Source organism: Merops nubicus, unplaced genomic scaffold (genome assembly GCF_000691845.1).
Source record: "Merops nubicus isolate BGI_N331 unplaced genomic scaffold, ASM69184v1 scaffold3527, whole genome shotgun sequence".
In the NCBI taxonomy this organism is placed as follows: Eukaryota; Metazoa; Chordata; class Aves; order Coraciiformes; family Meropidae; genus Merops; species Merops nubicus.
The window spans coordinates 22152-42273 of record NW_008620805.1 but is presented as its reverse complement, the minus strand read 5'-3'; the positions used below and the strand labels follow the sequence as shown (position 1 = coordinate 42273).

General features: G+C 43.7%; 1 protein-coding gene across 1 annotated transcript in view; it reads right to left on the bottom strand.

Moving 5' to 3' along the window:
• Window positions 1–20122, bottom strand: part of LOC103776689 (cadherin EGF LAG seven-pass G-type receptor 1-like) — a gene marked incomplete at both ends in the record, with an annotated part of 44424 nt that overhangs the window by 8527 nt on the left and 15775 nt on the right. The window contains 9 exon segments of the mRNA XM_008944211.1: window positions 558–732; window positions 5576–5776; window positions 6147–6273; window positions 8687–8854; window positions 9187–9388; window positions 10560–10703; window positions 15799–15982; window positions 18678–18887; window positions 19207–19301. Of these exon segments, the coding sequence (XP_008942459.1) occupies window positions 558–732; window positions 5576–5776; window positions 6147–6273; window positions 8687–8854; window positions 9187–9388; window positions 10560–10703; window positions 15799–15982; window positions 18678–18887; window positions 19207–19301 (1506 nt within the window).

Here is a 20122-nt window from a genome sequence, read left to right as displayed (position 1 = left end):
CCAAAATCAAGTAAAAAACTGCTTGAGTATTCCCAGCTCATTTTCATGCCAAGTAAAACAGAACTGCTGAAATCCCCTTCAGGGAGCAGTTACTGCTGGTCGAGTGAAGGCAACGGGAGCATCCAGTGAAGGGCAGCAATGTCCTGTGGGCAGCACTGCTTCTGAAGCCACTGCAGCTACCTCCCCAGGGGACCCAGTGTCCCTTGCCCAAGGTACCAGCACAGGGAAGGAAAATTTCTGAAGGCTACCAGGGAAGTTGTTAAAAATCCTGCTACTCCCAAGCAGCATCCTGTTTTAAGCTGGATGAAAATATGTTTATGGAATTCCAAAATTGTCAGTGTCGCTTCAACTAGGGTGAGAGGCATTTGGTACATAGATCTGACAAATTCAGGCTGACCTGTACTAGACATGATTTGGTGTTGTCCTCATTCAGGAAAACACTGAACTGACAGCAGCAGTTGAGTGCACTCATAGCTCTCTTGGATGGGGTAACTCAGTCTGGCTAGTGAAGATGGCAGGGAAGGGAAACAAAGCTGTTTTGGGGTGTTTGAGGATACCTGTTATGATGGCAGGAAAGCCCCAACACACGACATAGTAGAACCTCATGTGCCCAAAGTTGATGTTCCTCACTTCCGTCAGCATCCGGTAGATGTGGAGCTGCTCCACGAACATCCAGGCAAAGGTGCTCATGTAGAAATAATGCAGGAGGATGGCAATCACTGTGCACACAAACTGCAGAAGGGAAAGGGCAAGGAAATTAGTTGCTCTTCTGAATCTCAATCTGATGAGTCACCAGCTCCCCCGTGCAGCTAAAGGCAAGTGTAATAGAAAGGTTTAGGCAGAACAAATATACTGGCGTTAATTAAGTTTTTCAGAGTTTCAGACAAGCTGTTTATATTCTGAAAGCCTTTTTTTAAAAAAAAAAAAAAAAATGTGGCCTGTTCTGAGTCTAGTTCAGCTTTACCCTATCAACCAAAATGCTTCTGTCACTGCTCTTACCCTCTGCGTTCTGTGGTTAGTCTCTCTGTGCATGTTTGCTGAAATGTGAGGATCTGGGCTTTTCTGACTGAATTCCTTCCACCTGCAGGAGAGGCAGGGCTGGCAGAGCTCCTGGCTCTTCCTCCTGGCACAGAGCAAGAGGTAGACCTGCCCCTGTAGAGGCTGCAGACCCTCTGCCCTGCCTTGTGTCTTGCCTGCACAACGCCACAACACCAAGTTCAGCCACAGCGTGCTTAACTGCATCAGCCAAACCACCTCCCTGCACACTGCTCCTGAGCAGGGCCACCCTCCGCCCTGCACTGCTTTGGTGTCCCCCATTTCCACATCCTGTGGGTTTTTCTGCTACTTTATTCTTTCCAGAGAATGACAGAGATCTTTCCAAGGATGTGTGCTATTTTGATACAGTCTTATTTTGTCTTAAAGTAGACTATGTTTTGTGCCCGATACTAGTAGATAAAAAAAAGCCAATTTTAAAATTTTTTACTAGTAGACAAGAAAACTACTGACTTTTAAAACTACTAAAAAAGAAATTTTCCTTGTGGTTGGCTTGAGGTGGGGGGTGTGTGTATATGTGTGTGAGAGAGATCTTAGGTGTTCCATTTAGGCCCAGTCTCTAAGGAAGTTGTTCTTGCTCTGAGAAACTTCACTTCTGGGAACAGAAATCCACAGTGCTTCAGCCCAGGAAGTTAATGTGCTAGACATGAACAACAGGTGATCTGTAGACTTCAGCTAAAGAAATCCAGTCTTTCTTTGAGGAATTTTCTTATCAAGATAGATGAAATGTATGTCTCACAAATAAACAAAATTTGATGTGATCTTAATATCTAACATAAGATCAGCAGATCATTTTGCCCCTGTGTGTCTGTGTCACAGGCCTGAAGAGCTCTGTTTCATCTACAGCTCCTTTTCTGGGACACTTAAAAAAAAAACATCAAGAAGAAAAAGCATGGATGCATCCATGGGGTAAGGCAGTGGCCATCTTTTTTGTCTTTGCAGCTCTGCCCTTCACTGATGAACCCTGCAGACTTTGTCTAACTACACTTCAAAAAGTTATGGAGGATGCCTGGCTGTTATCACTGGACTGAAATGATGCAGCCAGAAGTAGATCATCACCTACTCTCTAGATCAATCTTCTACCTAATGTCAAAATCAGAGTATTTGACTACAAAGTGGAAGAGTGGCTTCCAGGTTCTACCTGGCTTGACCAGGGGGTTAATGTCTTCTTGTTCACTGCAGAAAACTGCCCTCACCACCAGGCTAGGCTGTCGGATATTCTGAGTCCAGAAATACTCAGCTCTACCCTTCTCCTGAGGCTGTCAGGCACAGAAGCCACAAGGACAAACAGAAAGCAGGCCAGTGCTGCCTGGATACTTCATATCTTCAGCTAGGAAGAAGGAGATCTGGAGCTTCCAGTCCCAGGCATGGATTTGGTTTTTATCCTGTGTCAGCAGCACAAAGTGGAGCACTGAGCCCTGCCAGACTGAGAGCAGCAAATATGAAGGACCTGCCAAAACCAAAGAGACCAGGTCCTTACAGTGACTAGGAGTAACAGCTGCAGTGGGCAAACTGGTAGCTGAAGTCATCTTTGTGCTTAAATGGCCACCTTGAAACCTCTGACCTTCACAGACTTGCATTTCTGTAATGAAATGACACCTAACCAGCTCTCCCTCCCAACCTGACAGTTTGATGGGTGAAAACAGGAATGGCCATGAGCATCCGACACCTGAATTGAAATCTCACAACCTCTTTTCAGAAGCAAAGCAAATAATTTGTTTTAAGATCTGGTGATAAGCCTGAATTAGGAGCACTTTGTGTGACCATTCAATTTTTGTTTCAAAAAGTTTTACATTGTGTTTTGGAACCTTTTGTTCCTGTGCAGCACTGCCCCTGCTTTAGTGTTTTTTTCATGGTATAATGCTCAGAAACATAAGTATCCCTGTTTAACTTTGCCAAGTGAAGGAACCATACAGCCACCGCCAGCTTTCTGGGTTCCCTTACTGCATCAGCTTTATTCTAACACCAACTGTTGCTGAAAATGTAGCTCACTGAATAAAAGACCTTTCTTCCCTCTATGTAAGCAGGGCTTTTTTTGTTCCAGCTCGCACGTACATATGAGTAGACTGCTGCCCTGAACATTACCTTTTTCAGGTAAGAAAAAAGAAAGAAAATAAATCACTTTCTACCAATAGTCCAGGGAAAGATTAAAACCTCGCCCAGAAATGTGACCGTTAATTTACAGAAACCCATAAAAGCCAGGCTGGGTGCCAAGCAGCACAGCATTATTTGTGCTCCAGCATTCTTTACCTCTTTATGTTCATCAGTGCATAACTCGTTAGGCAACTCTCATTCCATACAGACAGATGAATAATTGTCTCAAGTAGATGTGGCTTACAGCCCTCCTAACTTCTCAGATTGATTGGGTAGGTTGTAAGGTGTGGCTTTCTGCCTTATGAAATATATTCTGTAATTTAAAAGATCTTTGTAAGTGGGTTAAACGTTTGAGGTGTTTCACTGAGTCCTGGTAACACTACAGGACACGATCACACCGTGAGCCCCAAAGCATGAAAATGAGAAGGAGCAAAAGAGAACAGTCTCACCAAGTGTCACTGTTAGTATTTGGTATTACTCTAATGAACTGCTTCACTACTCTTACAAACCTTTGCTTGGTGCTTCATGATATAATGAAAGGAATCTGGAAATGAGAAGCCATCAAACTACATTACTACATCATTTTTGGTAAGAATCTGCAGGGATGTGCTTGGTCCCTTGCTCCTCAGTATTCATGCTGGAGAACTGAAAGAGTATAAATGCTAGTGAAATGCAGTGAAAAACTGAGGGGTGTGCTGCAGAAGGCCTGGGAAGGTCACGTTACATGGAGTGCTGGAGGTCAGTTGGCCAGGTGAGTTCATCTCAGCAAAGTTATTTTAACATGCAAATTTGTATATTATGAAACAAAGACAACATGGGCCACACATGACCTGAGACCATATCCCAGAGGACAAGTCACTGCAGAAGATCTCACCATAGCAGCAGGTAAGGGATGGGAGTTCCTGGTGCAGGGGAATTTCAGAATATGGGACTGGAAGTGACAGTACCAGCTGGAAAGCTTTGTCCAGGTTTCAAAGGGTAAAGTGGGGGAAGAAAGCCCAGAAAAAAGGCAACAGGTGAAACTGAATCTTAGAAACTGAAGAATTTAAGCAGCTTAATTTTATTTGGTTTTACACATGAAACAGAAGTTGAACAGAGGCTTCCTAGGAAGACAGTTCTTACATGAGAGGTCTCTCAAATTTACTAGGAAAAGGTCTTGACAGCACTCAGTAACTGGAAACTGAAATTAGTCAAGGTCAGATACATTCTAAACTGTATGTTATAGTTCAAATGGGTGTTAGGATCCAGGGTGACACCTCAGGCTGAAGTTCTACAGCAAGTGAGGCTGTGTGGTTAGGCACCATGGTGCCATCACCATAACAGTGATGATACTCACTGAACACAAGCACATTCTCCCATTTCTGCTGCTTGAAGCATGTGGAATCAGCATGTTCCTTTTTTTTTGTATGTGTGTGTTTTCATCTCATGATTGCAATTCCCTCTCAAAATTTAGACTGAAACATATACAGTAACAGATTTCTAGAAGATAAATTTTCTTCAGAGTGTTCAGATAATCCCTACACTAACATTTTGAATATTCTTCATCTCTGTTAAGGACATTCATGTCATTTCCACCTGTCTACTGCCTGCTTGGTGCAGCCAGCTGTGAAGCTTGGCAGTGCTGGAACCCTTGTCCTGCCTGTCTGCATGGCAACCGTGACCTTTGAGATGGGTGCTCCTAGGAGTCAGCAGCAATTCTACCTACACTGCTACAGAGTTCAGATAGCAGTAGGATCCTAGGTGCAGAACATACACACTCCACGTGTGGCATCTGTCTCATATTCAGTCCATTCATGGCTCGTGTTTGTTGACATGCACAATGCTGGAGAGGCCTGCACTAAGCTTTGGCAACAGATATGATGGGCTGATGCCAGCCATCACTGTGGCTGGAAGGCACAAAGCAAAGTGACAGTTCTCCTGCTGACTCTTGGATGTAGCAAGCTGTCCCATGCCTGGCAAGTGGCTTCTCCAGAATGGCCATGGTGGGTGTGCAACATGCATTTTAGCACCTGTACACACCTACCTACTGGTCAACACCAGGAGCTGTATGGGCCTCTGAGGCACCTGCTGCAGGAGAAACCAGAGCGTCCTACTGAACAGACAAAGTGAGTCAGGAGACATACTGATGGAAAGGAAGGAAAAAATCAGTGTTCAGGGTTCAGTTCTGGGGATGAACCTTAAACAGGGCTGCTGCTGTATCTTCTCTGAAAACATGGTACTAGTCCTATCTCCTGGCATCAGTATGAACCACGGAAAACACACAAGAATAGCTTAGCAGTCTGACGTCTTTCAAGTGATGGTTGAGGCTGTGCAGAAGTAACAAAGAAAAGGAAGTGAAATGGATGGGGGCAGGTAAAAGTCACAGTATGAACCTCCTGATTTAAGGCTTGACAATTCCTCTAGCTGACAAGCAGGGAGAAATACTTACTGGGTTGTCAGTCTGGTTGATTCCAATGAGGAAGACGAGCTCAGAGAAGAAAAGGGCAGCCACCAGGTTCTTGTGGATACTGTGCAAGTTGGAACGTAGCGTGCGGATCAGGACCAGCAGTATGAAGGTGATCAGCAAAGCCACCAGTGAGATGGATACAGTCGTGTAAGTGACGATCTTCAGAGGAAGCACCTCCCCATTCTGTAAAAGGACAGATTGCCAGGACCTTTGTGAGATTCTCCTTCCTTTTTTTCTTCAATCCAACCTACCTCTTGGAATGTCAATATTTCCATTACTGCCGAGCCAACGTACAAATCTGCTTGAGGACCAACAGGAGCGGATGAAGTCACTCAACGTGTTGAGTGTGTATGGGCAGGTACCGACCAGGTAAGAATCTCCTCTCAGCAGACCCAACAGTGAGTGCAGCCAGGCATGGGGCAATGCACTCCTGACACACTGCAACATGGCATCGATCTGCTGGGGATGCTCTGAGCCAAGCTCAAAGCTCAAGCTCTGAATCAAAGCCCTTGAAAAGCGAAGCCACCAAAACCGCGAGGCTGCCACCACCCACCTCTCGTTTGGAAATGTCCATCAGGACAGCAAAGCTGGTGATGTGGTTGCACTGGCAAGCGACATGGCTCTGGTTTCTGGAAAACAGCTCACATCCTCTGGAGGACCAGGCACCTGTCCCACCAATCCTGCAGGGAAAAAGGCATTTCTCATCTCCCCTTGCCTCCTCCCGCTACTGCTCTCAGAGGCTCCACAACCAGAGAGGACTGTGAGTACCAAGACAGAAATATTTATATTTCACCTGCCTGAAGGAGTATCATGGCTTAAAAAGCCTTTAGCTGAGCTATTTTCTGATATAATAGCTGGCTTTGTTGGCCAAATTTTGTGGTTTCATAACAATCTGCTTTGAGTTTAAAAAAAGTAAAATTTTAAAAATTTGGTTTTGGCTCAGTGACCACACAAGCAACATGGGGAAGCAACTGCACAGAGAAAACTGGTTGTAAAAAAGGTAAAAAATACCAAAACCACAGAGACACAGGTTTTTCAGTCACCTCTATTTCCCTAGATCTAGACACTGCTTGTAGAACTCTTACGTGAAATATGTTCCAGCAATAATAAGATTTCTTTTTAGTGCTCCTCTGAAAACTACACAGGAAAAGGTTCAAACCAGTAAATAACATGTGGTATCAGGACACCTCTTGTATTGTCATTGGAGAAGAACTGCTCCCTTAAATATTCTTCCCTGTGCAGCCCTTGTTAACTGCAGTGACTTCTGAAATTTTTTTAAATCAATATTATTCTATTCTGAAGTTAATGAGTAATAAAAATAGTCTTGTAGTTACTGGAATTTTAATTAGATATGACAGGGCATCTTCTTCATTCATCAACATAATATTTGTTGACCAGTTTTAATATCACCTTTTCTTGTGAAGTACTCACTTCTTAAACTCTTCCATTACATGCAGTTTAAGGACTGCTTTTTAAGGGTGGCTGTAGAAGATGTAACACAGACAACAATGCCACTGAAGTTGCCAGCAAATGGCTAATGGATGAATCACTTTAGAGCTAATGACTTATTCAAGCCCATACAATGTTTAAAAGTTTGTGAAAAAGGACTTGCCATTCCCTCAAAACTAGCAGAATCATCTGCACAGAGAAGCAAACATACAGCTTTACATGCAGACAAAGGGAGCAGTTCATTATTGTGAACACAGCAGATTTCTGTTGCCTTTGCAATCCTTTCCATAATATAATCTCCTAAAGCTGTTGACCAGGAGGCAAACATTTCCTAAGGTAGCTTGCCCTTTCTTTTCTGACACAGGATATTGCCCTGAAATGGGTTTTTCCATAGGTTTCCTGGAGTTTTGGGGTTATTAGAAAACAAGTGACAGCTATTTCTCTTTGCTTGGGCAGACAGTATCATCCTGTCACTATATACCTGGTTTTATGGTTGAAATTTGCATTATGCATGTAACAGTTACAATATTGTGAAATCACAACATCCAGAGCATGTCATTACCTCTCAACACATTTTCTTTAGTTTTAGTCACACTCTTGAAATATCTCCAACAGGAGAATACTGTATTGTTTCCACAATGGCATATATGCTTATGAGCATATTCACGTCTTAACATTTTTCACATTTTAAAGAAAAATCTTTAAAATTATTGTATCTTTAATGAATACAAAAGACCTAAATGAGCCATTTCCAGGACATCTCATCTTTTCCCTCACACTTCCCTCACAGAAAGTCAAATATGCTCTCCTTGTGTTCTGCTTATGTATTACCATTGCTTCCTAAGGACCAGAAGAGGTCTAAGATCCCAAAGAAGGTATTTCCTCTCACTCCAATTTTTCACTAGAACAAACAAAACCAAAGCCATAACAGCTGATGAAATGAAAGGTAAGTAATTTCAGCACAACTGTCTTTGGGCTGATTTCTGATTAAAAATTTTTAGATTCAGAAATTTATGATCTTCACTCATACAATTTTATCTGCAAAATTTCAGTCCTCTTCTTTATGAACATAAAGACTTGATTTTGTAATTTGTGCACTCGTCCTGTTTGAGGCATCAAGGGTGGGTGCCTGCTTGCCATGTACCCTGTCCATAATCACTGGAGTGTGGCAGGAGAAGATTCATCCCACGTAAGAACTGAATCTCCTGGAGATGCCCTCCTAAAAAGAGGGCATGGGGCAATGAGAGTCCTGACTTAGGAACCTCAAGATGAGCCATGAATTTAGGCACTGGAGTCACACTGTGTCTGTTCAGACACACATCTGTGAGCAAAAAGCATGAACAAAACCAAGGAAACGGTGAGATTTATTATTGCTGGGTGAAAATGAACCCTGCAGAAAGGTCCTGGTGCTGTGCTGTTAGAAACTACATGGCTAATAATTTGTTTGAGGAGTTATGATGATTATTTTAATTTTTCTCAGGTTGGTAGAAAATGACTACATAGCTATATTCCACCAGAAATCATTTGCTCAGTTGAATAAACTGAGCAAAAAGGGGATTATATCCAGAATTATCTTCCTGGGCAGAATTTCTCTGCTACTGAGACAGTTGCCACCCACAGCCTCAAAGCAAGTAGGAGACATACATGATGGAGTGATTCCAGAAGACACAGACAGGCTTTGTTCTCTCCTCTGTTTCCAGCATGGTGTACTCCACTAGGATGGGCTTCTCCACCAGGTTGGGAGGCAGGTCCCCGTCGCTGTGAATGGCTGTGCTCACTACAGGTGTGTTAATAATAGGCCGGTTGGGCAACCTGCAGGAGAAAAATTGCATGGGGATCTAACTGTTAAAATGCACAGCACCGATTTGATAGGTTCTGCAAATCAAAGATTTCCAGTTGCTCCCACTCAGAAAGCGAAGTGGATCCACCACCAGCCTCCCACACAGTCGTGTCCAAAAGCCGCTGGCACTACGGAGAGGGTTATTCTCCAGCAGTGTGCCAGGGGGGGACAAGAGGCAGTACTGAGGTGACAACTGCAGCACAGATGACATTTGGGCAGTATAAAAGCAGCTCTGTCTCCCCCACACACCCAGAGCAAGTGGGAGAAGGGATGTGCACCATGGACAAAGAGCTCTGAAGCTTACCTCAGGCTCCTTCGGTCAGGATCATAGTTCTCAGGCAGGAGGTGTCCCAGGGATCGGTATATAATGACCATGGCAACAGTATGATGGGTTGGGTCATCTGGGTGTCGCTTCCTTCTCTTTGCAAAAGCACCCCCAGGGCTCAGGGCAACACTGTTCACTTTAGAGGATAATTTTTGATTTGAAGGCTTCATTGTCGGCACTGCTAAGGAATTAACACAAATATAAAATTCTTCCCACAAAACTTCAGAGCTACCATGTACTCTGTTAATTTTGCCTTGCAAATATACAGAAATCTTACTGTTGTTATAACTCTAGGCTTACAACACTAACGTTCTATTTGATATTTTTAATAAAATTTTAGCACATTTCCTTGTTATACAGCTCATAATCAAAAAAACACTGAACCATGAATAACCATTTAGTGTAGCTAGAAAATGAGCTATTTCTAAGCTAGAAGATCCATAAGTATATAAATGCCCTGTGTCTGATTAAAGGAGAACATTAAAGCAATATGCGTGCTATTAAATTGTGTGTACCTTCATACATGGCAAAGTTACTGGTATGAATACACCAACCGGTCACATGGGATTTCTCCCTGTTAATTCTGTCATATAATGAGCTTTCAATTTTGGCAGTATCTCTTAAAATTCATATTCCCTTTTTTCTTACAAAAAACATATAAGTCACACAAGCAGGCACCCCATTTCTGAGGAAAAAGTCATAAAGTTGTATTAGCTTATCAGTTATTACGTATTATTTTCACAAGTGTTATTACTTCCCCATTTGGAGGCTATGCAGCCATTGTACGTGTATAATTATTGCACTTTGGGTTACTTTCTCTTTCTTCCCTTGCCCAAGGTAACTTGTGGTTCCTCTCACCAATCTCAGAGCTACTAGGAAGCAAGTGCTTCCCTCAGTATTCTCCCTCATCATCAATCCCCCTGAGCAGCTCAGTAATTTTTATTTGCTGCCTAGTTCTGACAACACTGCTCTGCTCCCTCATTTGGACCTTCCATCTTTCACACCGCCTCCCTCCCCCTCCACGGGGGCTGGGAGAGGTGGCTGGGGGGTGCAGGCTCCAGGTGGCCATCCCACCCTGTCCTGGTGGGAACGGAGGCAGAGCGTTTCTCTCGCCTTGGCAGGGTGGTTCCAGGGGCCCGGAGGGGACCTGACAGACAGGTACAGCCAGTCCTGCAGCCCCCCGTGCTCCCGCCGGCAGGCAAAATGCCTCCCAAGTGTGCACAGCTGCTCCAGCCCTAGACAACGCTCCCCTGGGCCGCCTCGCTCTAGCACCACTCTGCTTCACCTGCATTAATCACACGCCCTGGGAGCTAGCCAAAAACACCCTCCGAACGGCAGCAGAAGGGTTTTACCTTTCCTGTCTGAAGGTCTGAACAAAGTATCAGGGAAGACAACAGATGACTCCAGATCTTTTGGATAATCTTCTTTAATCTCATGAAATCGTGGTATTCTAGCTCCCGTGAAATTAGACTTGTCAAAGATGTCAACAGCAATAACTGGGGAAAAAAGGTTTCCCATAAAATTAACTTCAAGGCATTCAAATATGATATTACGACAAAAAATTTGAACCGTGATGGAGAAGTTCAAATTCCTGCACAACGTAAAGAAGACATTTAAAACACAAAATACAAGTCAATTTTAATTTCTCTCAATTAATACTTTAAATGACAACTGAAAGTTTCTGTGTCAGCATTATGTTACATTTATCACATTATAAATCTGATTTGCAGTGGAACGGGATTCACAGAACAGTATCTCATGCTAGGAAAACACGACTGCAAGCATTGGAAATAGCCAAGCTGATATTGGTGACATTATCCACCCAAGGGTGTTACAGAGCTGGCTGATGTCACTGCAAGGCTGCTCTCCGCAATCTTTGAGAGGTTGTGGAGAACACAGGGTGTCCCAGAAGAGGGGAAGAAGGCTAATTTCACCCCCATCTAACAGAAGGGCTTAAAGGAAGATCCAGGAAATTATATGCCCATGTTAGTCCCTTACAAAGTTATGGAATGAATCCTCCTGAGGCCACCACAAGTGAAATAAAGCACCTCACTGGGAAAGGCCAGCACGGATTCACTACAGGCAAACTGTGCTTGACAAACCCTGCTGGGAAAGGCCAGCACGGATTCACTACAACTGTGCTTGACAAACCCCGCTGCCTTCTGTGACAAGGTAACCTGCTGGTTGATGGGGGGCAAGCAGCGGACACCTGCCTTCTACAACAAAGTAACCTGCTGGTTGATGAGGGGCAAGCAGCGGACACTGTCTACCTGGATTCCTCCAAGGCTTTTTATACAGTTCCTCACAGACTCCTCCTAGAGAAATTGATACAATGTGGTCTAGACAAGTGGCCCATGTGGTGGGTGGGGAACTGGCTGGCAGGCTGCACACAGAGCGTGGTGGTAAACAGCTCTTTTTCAAACTGGCAGTCTGCAACAAGTGGGGTCCCCAGGGATTGACAGGGACCCCAACACTGTTTATTATCTTCATGAGAGATATGGATGAAGGGATCAAGCGTGCTCTGATGAAGTTTGCTGACGATAACAAACTGAGTGGGGAAGTGGGCACTTCAGAAGGTAGAGCCATCCAATAGAAAGACCTGGATAGGCTGGAAGAATTGCCTAACGAGAACCTTACGAAGTTCAACAAGGACAGGTGTAAGGTCCTGCATATGGGAAAGCATAATCCAGGAGCACAGCACAGACTGGGATCCATTTGGCTAGAGAGCAGCTTTGTGGAAAGGGACCTGGGGGTTCTGGGGGACAACAAGCTCAGTATGAGTGAACAGTGTGCTGCAGCAACAAAAAAAGAGGATCCCGGGTTGCATCAACAAGGGCATCACCAGTGGAGATAAAGAAGTCATTATCCCACTCTACTTGGCACTTGTCAGGCCACACCTGGAATCTTCTGTTCAATTTTGGTCTCTGCTATACAAAAAAAAAGATGTGGACAGGCTGGAGAGCATCCAGAGAAGGGCCACAAAGATGACCAAAGGCATTGGGAAGCCTGCCATATGAGGAAAGGCTGAGAGAATTTGGTTTGTTCAGCCTTGAGAAAAGTAGCTTAGAGGAGACCTCATCACTACAGTATTTACAGGGTAGCCACAAAGAAGATGGAGACTCTTTTTACAAGGAGTCACATGGAAAAGATGAGTGGTAATGGGAACAAGTTACTCTGGACAATTGGACACAAGAGGAAAATTTTTCACAATGAGAACAATCAGCCATTGGAATTATCTCCCTAGGAAAGTGGTGGATTCCCCAACATTGGACACTTTTAAGATTCAGCTCAACAGGGCACTGGGCCATCTTGTCTAGACCATGCTTCTTCCAAGAAAGGTTGGACCAGATGATCCTTGAGGTCCCTTCCAACATGGTATTCTATGATTCTATAAACAGCATGTTCTAATTTCAGACTTGCTTCTTGCAGAGAATGCAAAATCTGCTGCTTTAGAAATATAGTTCTGCTTCTGGTAAACTGCAAAGTCAGCGAAGCAAATAAAATAACCTGGGTTCTACCTGGGACTACTCCTTAGTCCTCCAGTTCTTTCCCTACACTGGCAGTTCCTCTCTGGCTCACCTGACTATCTCAGCTTGTTGTCTAACTGCCAAAACATTTAAAAGCAGCTGAGTTGGCTTGAACTTTCCCATTTAAGAGAAGTCAAAGTGCCAACTTAGATGTTCTAATAAAAGTGAGAAGCTGGAAGTCCTGGGGGTAACCCTACACCGAAAGCTGTGATCCACTGCAAGTTTCTATATTATCCAAGTTAAGATCTGCAAATTCCCATTCCTTTCCTAGTCTCTAAATAACTCCCAGATGAGCCATTAGAAAACTCCATTAACACCATGTTCACCTGGAAAAACTGTTCAAAAGAAAACAGACTCCTTTCAAGTTAGAGTTCCTTTATCCCTCCCAGGCTCACACCTTTTTATTCAGGAAAGGCTGGTCAAAAAACCAGGATTTACAATCTGTAAGAAATTCTGGGTTTTGTTTCCATCTCAGTTCAGTTTGGTTAGAATACTGAGCATACTTTTTTCTGAGTGTGAAGATAAAAATATTTTGATTCTGAAAAGTCCTGAATCAAAAGAAAATATTTAAGGTTTGGTTTATTAAACAGAAATCAAAGTATTTTGCTTTGGCTTAATTCAACAATAATCCTTCCCCCCTGGAGCTGAAACAGGACTTTATACTTGTGTAGCATGACTGACTCATGCCTTTGCTTTTTATGCCCCTGTGACTGTGGACATGAAACACTCTAAGAACAAGGTTTGTAGGCAAAGGTAAATTCACTTTTTATACCACTGGGTGTAGTTGGGAAAACAAGACAAGTTTTTTGGCACATGAGTCATTCTTCAGGTCTGATATAAAAGCAGCAGCTTTAAAAGCTAAGCACAAGCTCAATCTAATAACAATTAAGACCACCTCTGAAAGAAAAAAAAACAGATAGCAATGGTGCTTGGGAGGAACATCTGAAGGTCACCCAAATCAGTCTCACCTCCCACTCAGAGCAGGACCATCACCAAATTCTGATCAGCTCAGACTGTTGGTGTCTGGGGAGGTGTGTCGGTGTGGGCGGCACGGAGCAGCACGGAGTCCCCAGGCAGGTGCAAAGAAGGAACTTTATTGACAAAGACCTGGCCTTTTTATGCCGTTAGCCGACCATTACTTTATATACTTCTTAGGCACAACAAACCCACTGTAACCAACCACCAAGCACCACGGTGCAAACGCCCGGCAGGCCTCGCCTCTGCTCCAGCCGAGCCACCCTCCCAGAGCCCCGCTCCGCTCCGCCTGGGCCACAGGCCGCAGCTGCCATGTTCCCAGGCCTGCCCCTACAGAGCTGCACCTGGGCTGCACTGAGGGACGGAAACAGGGAGGGCAGGGGAGCAGCTGTGGACAGAGCATGACCAGTCTGTGGTGGTTATGCTTCACTTATACGTGTTATCACGAGGACATCTGTGAAGTTCATCACAGTCCTCAAAGTGGAGGAGCTGCTATTTGCTTGCCAAAGGAGGCGTTTGTGGAAGGCATCTTGGTATGTCTGATGTTTCCTTCTCAGTTTAGGCCCACACCTGGCCACAAATGGTGTTCCCCAGGGCTCAGTATTGGGACCACTTCTGTTTAATATCTTTATCAATGATCTGGACAAGGAGATCAAGGCCACCCTCAGTAAGTTTGCAGGTGACACCAAGTTGGCATCTGGTGTGGTGATGATGGGGGGGAGTGTTGATCCGCTTGAGGGTATGGAGGGTCTGCAGAGGGATCTGGACAGGCTGGATTGATGGGCCAAGGCCAACAGTATGAGGTTCAACAGAGCCAAATGCTGGGTCCTGAACCTGGGTCACAACAATGTCTTGCAATGCTCCCAGCCTGGGGAAGAGTGGCTGGAAATCTGCCTGGAGGGAAAGGACTTGGGAGTGCTGGTCAACAGTCATCTGAATATGAGCCAGTAGTGTGCCCAGGTGACACAAGAAGGCCAACAACAATCCTGGCTTGTATCAGAAACAGTGTGGCCAGCAGGACTAGGGAAGTGATTTCCCCCTTGTACTTGGCACTGCTGAGGCCACAGCTTGAGTACTGCGTTCAGTTTTGGGCACTTCACTACGAGAAGGACATCGAGGTGCTGGAGTATGTCCAAAGAAGGGCAACGAAGCTGGTGAAGGGTCTAGAGCACAAGTCTTATGAGGAGTGGCTGAGGGAACTGGGGTTGCTTAGCCTGGAGAAAAGGAGGCTCAGGGAGACCTCCCCACTGTCTACAACTAACAACGTGGTGGGGGTTGATCTCTTCCCATTGAGCACGTGATAGGACAAGAGGGAACAGCCTCAAGTTGCACCAGGGAAGGTTAGGTTGGATATTAGGCAAAATCCCTAGAGGTATTGAAAAGATGTGTAGACGTGGGGCTTAGGGACATGGCTTAGTGCTGGACTTGGCAGTGTGGGCTAACCGTTGGACTTGATTAAATATCTTTTCCAACCTAAATGATTCTATGATTCTGTGGATATTTTGGACCCCAAGCATTTTGCTCTGATGATGGGTATTGAAAGGCTGAGAGGGTATTTGAAGGTTTGTATGAGTGATTCTGAGAAATTACCTTTCAGCACAGGAATTTCGACAGAATATGATTTCCTGGATAGGTTACAGACTAGGAAGGCATGTGAAAATCAGAGGTATATGATCCAATAGTAGTGGTTGGTTTTTTTCATACTGCAGCAATTCTTCAGGTGGTGGTGGTGGGATTCCTTCAAAAACATCCTCTACTACGCTCAGCTGTGCTGGGTAGTCTCAAAAGGCATTGCTTTCACTTACTTACACACCTTGTTCTTCCTACCATCTGTACCCTGCTGTGGCTACAACAGAGCAGTGGCACAACCCAGTGGGAAAACAAATCAGACATCTCCAAGGAGGCCTCCATGGCAACTGAGAGATACGGATCAAGGCTCAATGGATCTGAAATGAATGCACTGATCAGATTAGGAAACTCAAGTACGTTGTTCCTCAGTGCGTGTGACTGAAACAAATAGCGAGCACCTCCATCCAACACATTTTTAAAGCTCTAATACAAACCAGGAGTTTTCAAAACAGATACTCACTCATGTTAGAGGCAACAATGACAAAAGGTCTCATGTAGGTTTTCTTCATGTTCCGGGCCACGTTGTTGAAATATTGCTCATAGTGCCTGAGCAGGTGAGCGGTGCCACCCTCTGTTCGCTGAATTTGCTCCCAGTGCTCCTTATTGCTGGCGTCCAGGAGAGCACTACCCACTTTGATAATATTCTGAGAAACAAAGGACAAGCCGAAATTATGAAGCAAAGTGCTGGGTTTCAAGTGAGGAATATTGAAAATGATTGGCATTACTGCCTCAGGTGAGTGTATAATGAAGTAATTTAATGCAGGCACATTCTACTGCAGATGTATGAAAATATGCACACCAGTTACTCACCCCGAGGTTTTTCTGTTTCATAAAGCAAATCCCTCCAAACTTTTTATGAGCAAAGTAAGCCAAAATTTGAGGCTGTAAGAGAACTGCCTACTTTCTTTCCCCTTTATGACAGGAAACCTAGTAAGAAAATGCAGAATGAAAATCTAATCATGTTTTCTTTGCCTCAGAGAGATGAGAGACAAGAAAAGCAGAGCACTTGCTATGTACACTGAGGAGCTTCCCCAGGGAAATCAAAACAATGTGATATGTTAAAAATCAAAAGAAAGCCATAGACAGCAATAATGCTTTCTCTTTCATTTTGATTTTTATTTTAATTTGTTGATTCCTGGGTAACTAGGACAACATGCACGGTGAAGCATGGTAAGAGTGAATATTAACTTGCATATAGAAAATTAAAAATAGATAAGAAAACTTAAATCATGTTAACTCCCCATTTTTATGTTGCTTACAAATGGTGTTAAAAAGCAAGTTCTAGCTGAAGACCTGCCCATTCTGCCCTTTTTTTAAAGAATATGAAAAGGTACTCTCAGGCATGCAAGGTACTCTCAGGCTGAACGAAGGAAGATCCCAAAAGGAGTGTTAAATGGCTTAAATGGGAGAGGTGCTAAGAAATTTTTAACCTTGGTGTATACATGAACTACATTGTGGTGTCAAAACCTAATTCCTAACTATGCTAAAATTTGCATAAATCATAGTAGGAATTAATCACCTCAAGCTCAAAAAGTAGCCAATGGAAATACTTAGGCTTCATTTAGAAGCATATGGAGAAGAAGTGCTGTCTGAGGTTGCCAGCATGCATCTGAGATACAAGAGGCTGCCAGCATGACTCCCTTTATCTAAGGTGAGAAGCTCTACAAGGTTCCTCAGAAACACAGGAGACACAAGCTGTACTTGGCACCAGGCCTCTTCGGTGTTTGTGAATGTTATTGATGGGATTTTTTATCTATTTTTCAGGCTTCTACCTGAGACAAAATATATATAAAAAATTCCTTCTCCCCTTGTGCTCCCTCAGCCTAGAAAGTTACCTCCTTCTTCTCTTGAGATTTACCGATTAGTTTTCAAATTCCTGACCTACCCTAAAAATAATTAAAGAGGTCTTGAAAACATCATCTGTATGAGTTTCAGTGCCAAGTGCAGAGAATAATAAATTAAAGCAGAGGTTTCCAAAGAATTTTTTTTTGCTTATTGTTCTTATTTTTACTTAAGAAAACATGCTAAAAATGAAGTTCCTTCTCAAGATCTGAATGGGGGCATTAATCCACTCCACAGCCTGCAGGCACAAGCCTGTCAGTACAGTCTCTCCTCAAGAAAGGAAAAACTGAATCACTTAAAATCTAGCAATCTAAAATGTTAAATGTATCAGAAGTTCTCCACGCTCTGCTGACAGTATAGCCCAAGACACTGAGGGATTTTCTCAGACACACTTCCTCCTGCTCCCACCTCCCCAGGGATGTCCTCTCCTGGTGCAGCTGGCCTTGCACAGGATCTCCAGGTTCTTTTCAAAGTCTGCCTGACCTGGCTGGTTCTTCTGGAATCCTGTGAGCAGTGAGCTGAGTGTAGCACACCTTCAAAGGGAGCCAGACCACTTCTGCCAGCACTGAGGCCAGTCTTGGCCCATGGAGGGTGGTTCCAGCATCCCTGCACTGGTGCACAAGCCCTGAGCTCTGCTAGCACAGGTCCAGCAGGATGTTTTAGCTCGGACTCTGTGCTGTGCCATGGCTGGAATTTGGAAGCACTAAGTGTGGCCAGCAGCACCCCATAGCACACGTGACAATGGGGAGAGCTCTACGAGCCTGGCATGGGTCATCCAACTGTCACATTTCAGACCACAGAAAACTCCCCATCTCATCCACATCTCACATTTCCCCACCACAATTACGTGCTTCCCCCAGACAGGGATAGTAATGCACGTTGTTCTCTAGATCCAGTCAGGTCTTTGGTAGTAACTGGGTCTTTCATGAATGCTCTGACTAGCAGAAGCCCTCTGGCATGTGTTTTTGTGTGTGCCTGTATCATTTAAGACAGCAATCCAGTATGGAGTGTCTTTCAATACACCAACTCTTCAATAAGCATGACTCAACTGTTTCCAAACTGAATTATAAGAAACCCTCAGAGTCAGTAATTGACTCAGAGTTAGTTCATTGCACATTTAAATGAAAATGATCACATTAGGCAGGTGTTACAACAAAATGGAATACAATACACAAAGCTATTTTATCCAGGAATAATATACCAACTTGATTATTTTTTCATTTGGGGAATTGTGGTTTTGGTTGTTACTTTGATGATGCTGATTATAACAGTGCTTTCCATGATGCTTGTATTGCACACACACATGTGTGCACACATGCACGCATAACCAACCGACTTTTAATTCTAAATTGAGAAGACTGACCCATTTGTTAAACAGATTAAGTGATTACATGGTATTCACTCCACCTTGGTCAAAGAAAAATTTAATTATCTGTTGCCATAGAACTTTTAAGAGGAACTGTAAAGGCTCAGCACAGCATACAGTAACTCTCTTACCTCATTGAATTCCACATCCCTCGTGGCTGCCAAGTCAAACCCTTGCTGCTGGCTCTCATATTGAAGGACCCGGATCATCATCTGGTAAGCTGTCCTCACATCGTTGCCATACAAGTTTTCTGTATATTTGGTGGCATTCTGCAACACTCTCACAACCTGTATGGTTTTGTCTCCATCCAGCTTGGTCTCATTGTGGTGTAACTTCTCATTCTGAACCAGGGACAAAGAAGAAAAAAAGCAATAATCTATTTTTTTTTTCCCCATTCTAGTTACAGAAATAATCACCATTTAGGAATTTTGGGCACAGAGGAGTTGTTTGATCAAAATGATGTCCTGAGAAAGGATTGACAGGACAACTCAAGGGAAAATGTAACTTGAGAGCCTGAAAAGCACAAGGGTACTGATGGAAAATGAGGGACTTTAAGGGTTCAGTCAAAAGGTGGAGTGCAGGGTTTTCAAACCGGTGTTGACACCTGAATTGATGTTCATTTACAAAATAAAAGCCCAAAAGTGAGAAAACATGGCTTACCATGATTTTTAGATCAATAAAAGTGCTGGTGGTGCAGTTGAAAAGCTCAGGAGGCAGCCAGCCCTTCTCGATGTTACAATGGCGAACCGCGTTTCCTGAAGGAAACAAAGTGTTTATGGCAAAGGACATCCTGAAGTGTGACAGGCATCTTCACAGATTTCAAATATTCTGGACTTTCAGACTTCCTACATCTTCAGGTTTCCTAGAGCTATGCACACATTTCACTTCCCACACTGGGATTCCTGTCTGAGAAAAGTTGAAGACTACCAATCCTCATCTATCGCTTTCCACGGGCTTCAGAGGAAAGCCAGGCAAGCTTCAAGATCTGCCCAACCACCCTCAGCCTCACTGCCCTGATGTCCTCACAGGAATTCAGTAATTTATGCCAAATATGAGAAAGACTGTGCACTTCCTAAATGTTTCTGAAAACCTCTCCCTGCCCAGATTTCTGTGCAACAGCCTGCATAGGACAACCTCCCAGGATAGACTGTCCTCATGTCAGGACATGCCAGCACCTTCGCATGCTGCATGCAGGACACATTTCAGCCAACACACAGAAGTGCCTTTTCCCACCTGTGTATCATCTCAGAGCAGCTCACTGCTTAATTCAGCCTGTTATTTTGTACCATTCCTCAAATAATTTTAAAATGTGATTCTTGGCTGTGGATCCTTCACAGTGAATTGCAGGTTATCAAATTCAAAATTTACATTGTGCTAGTTAACTTGTACATATCATACAGTATGTGCCTGAGCCATTTAATGACCAATATCTAAGTTAGAATTATAATTAATTGAACAATATTACTTATATTATTTCTCTTCTATTATTAGGTGAATAGACTTAAGCCTCAGGTTCTTAGTCTGAATATTCATTATTTAGTGTTTTTTTTTTTTTTTTTTTTTTTTATTTTTTTTT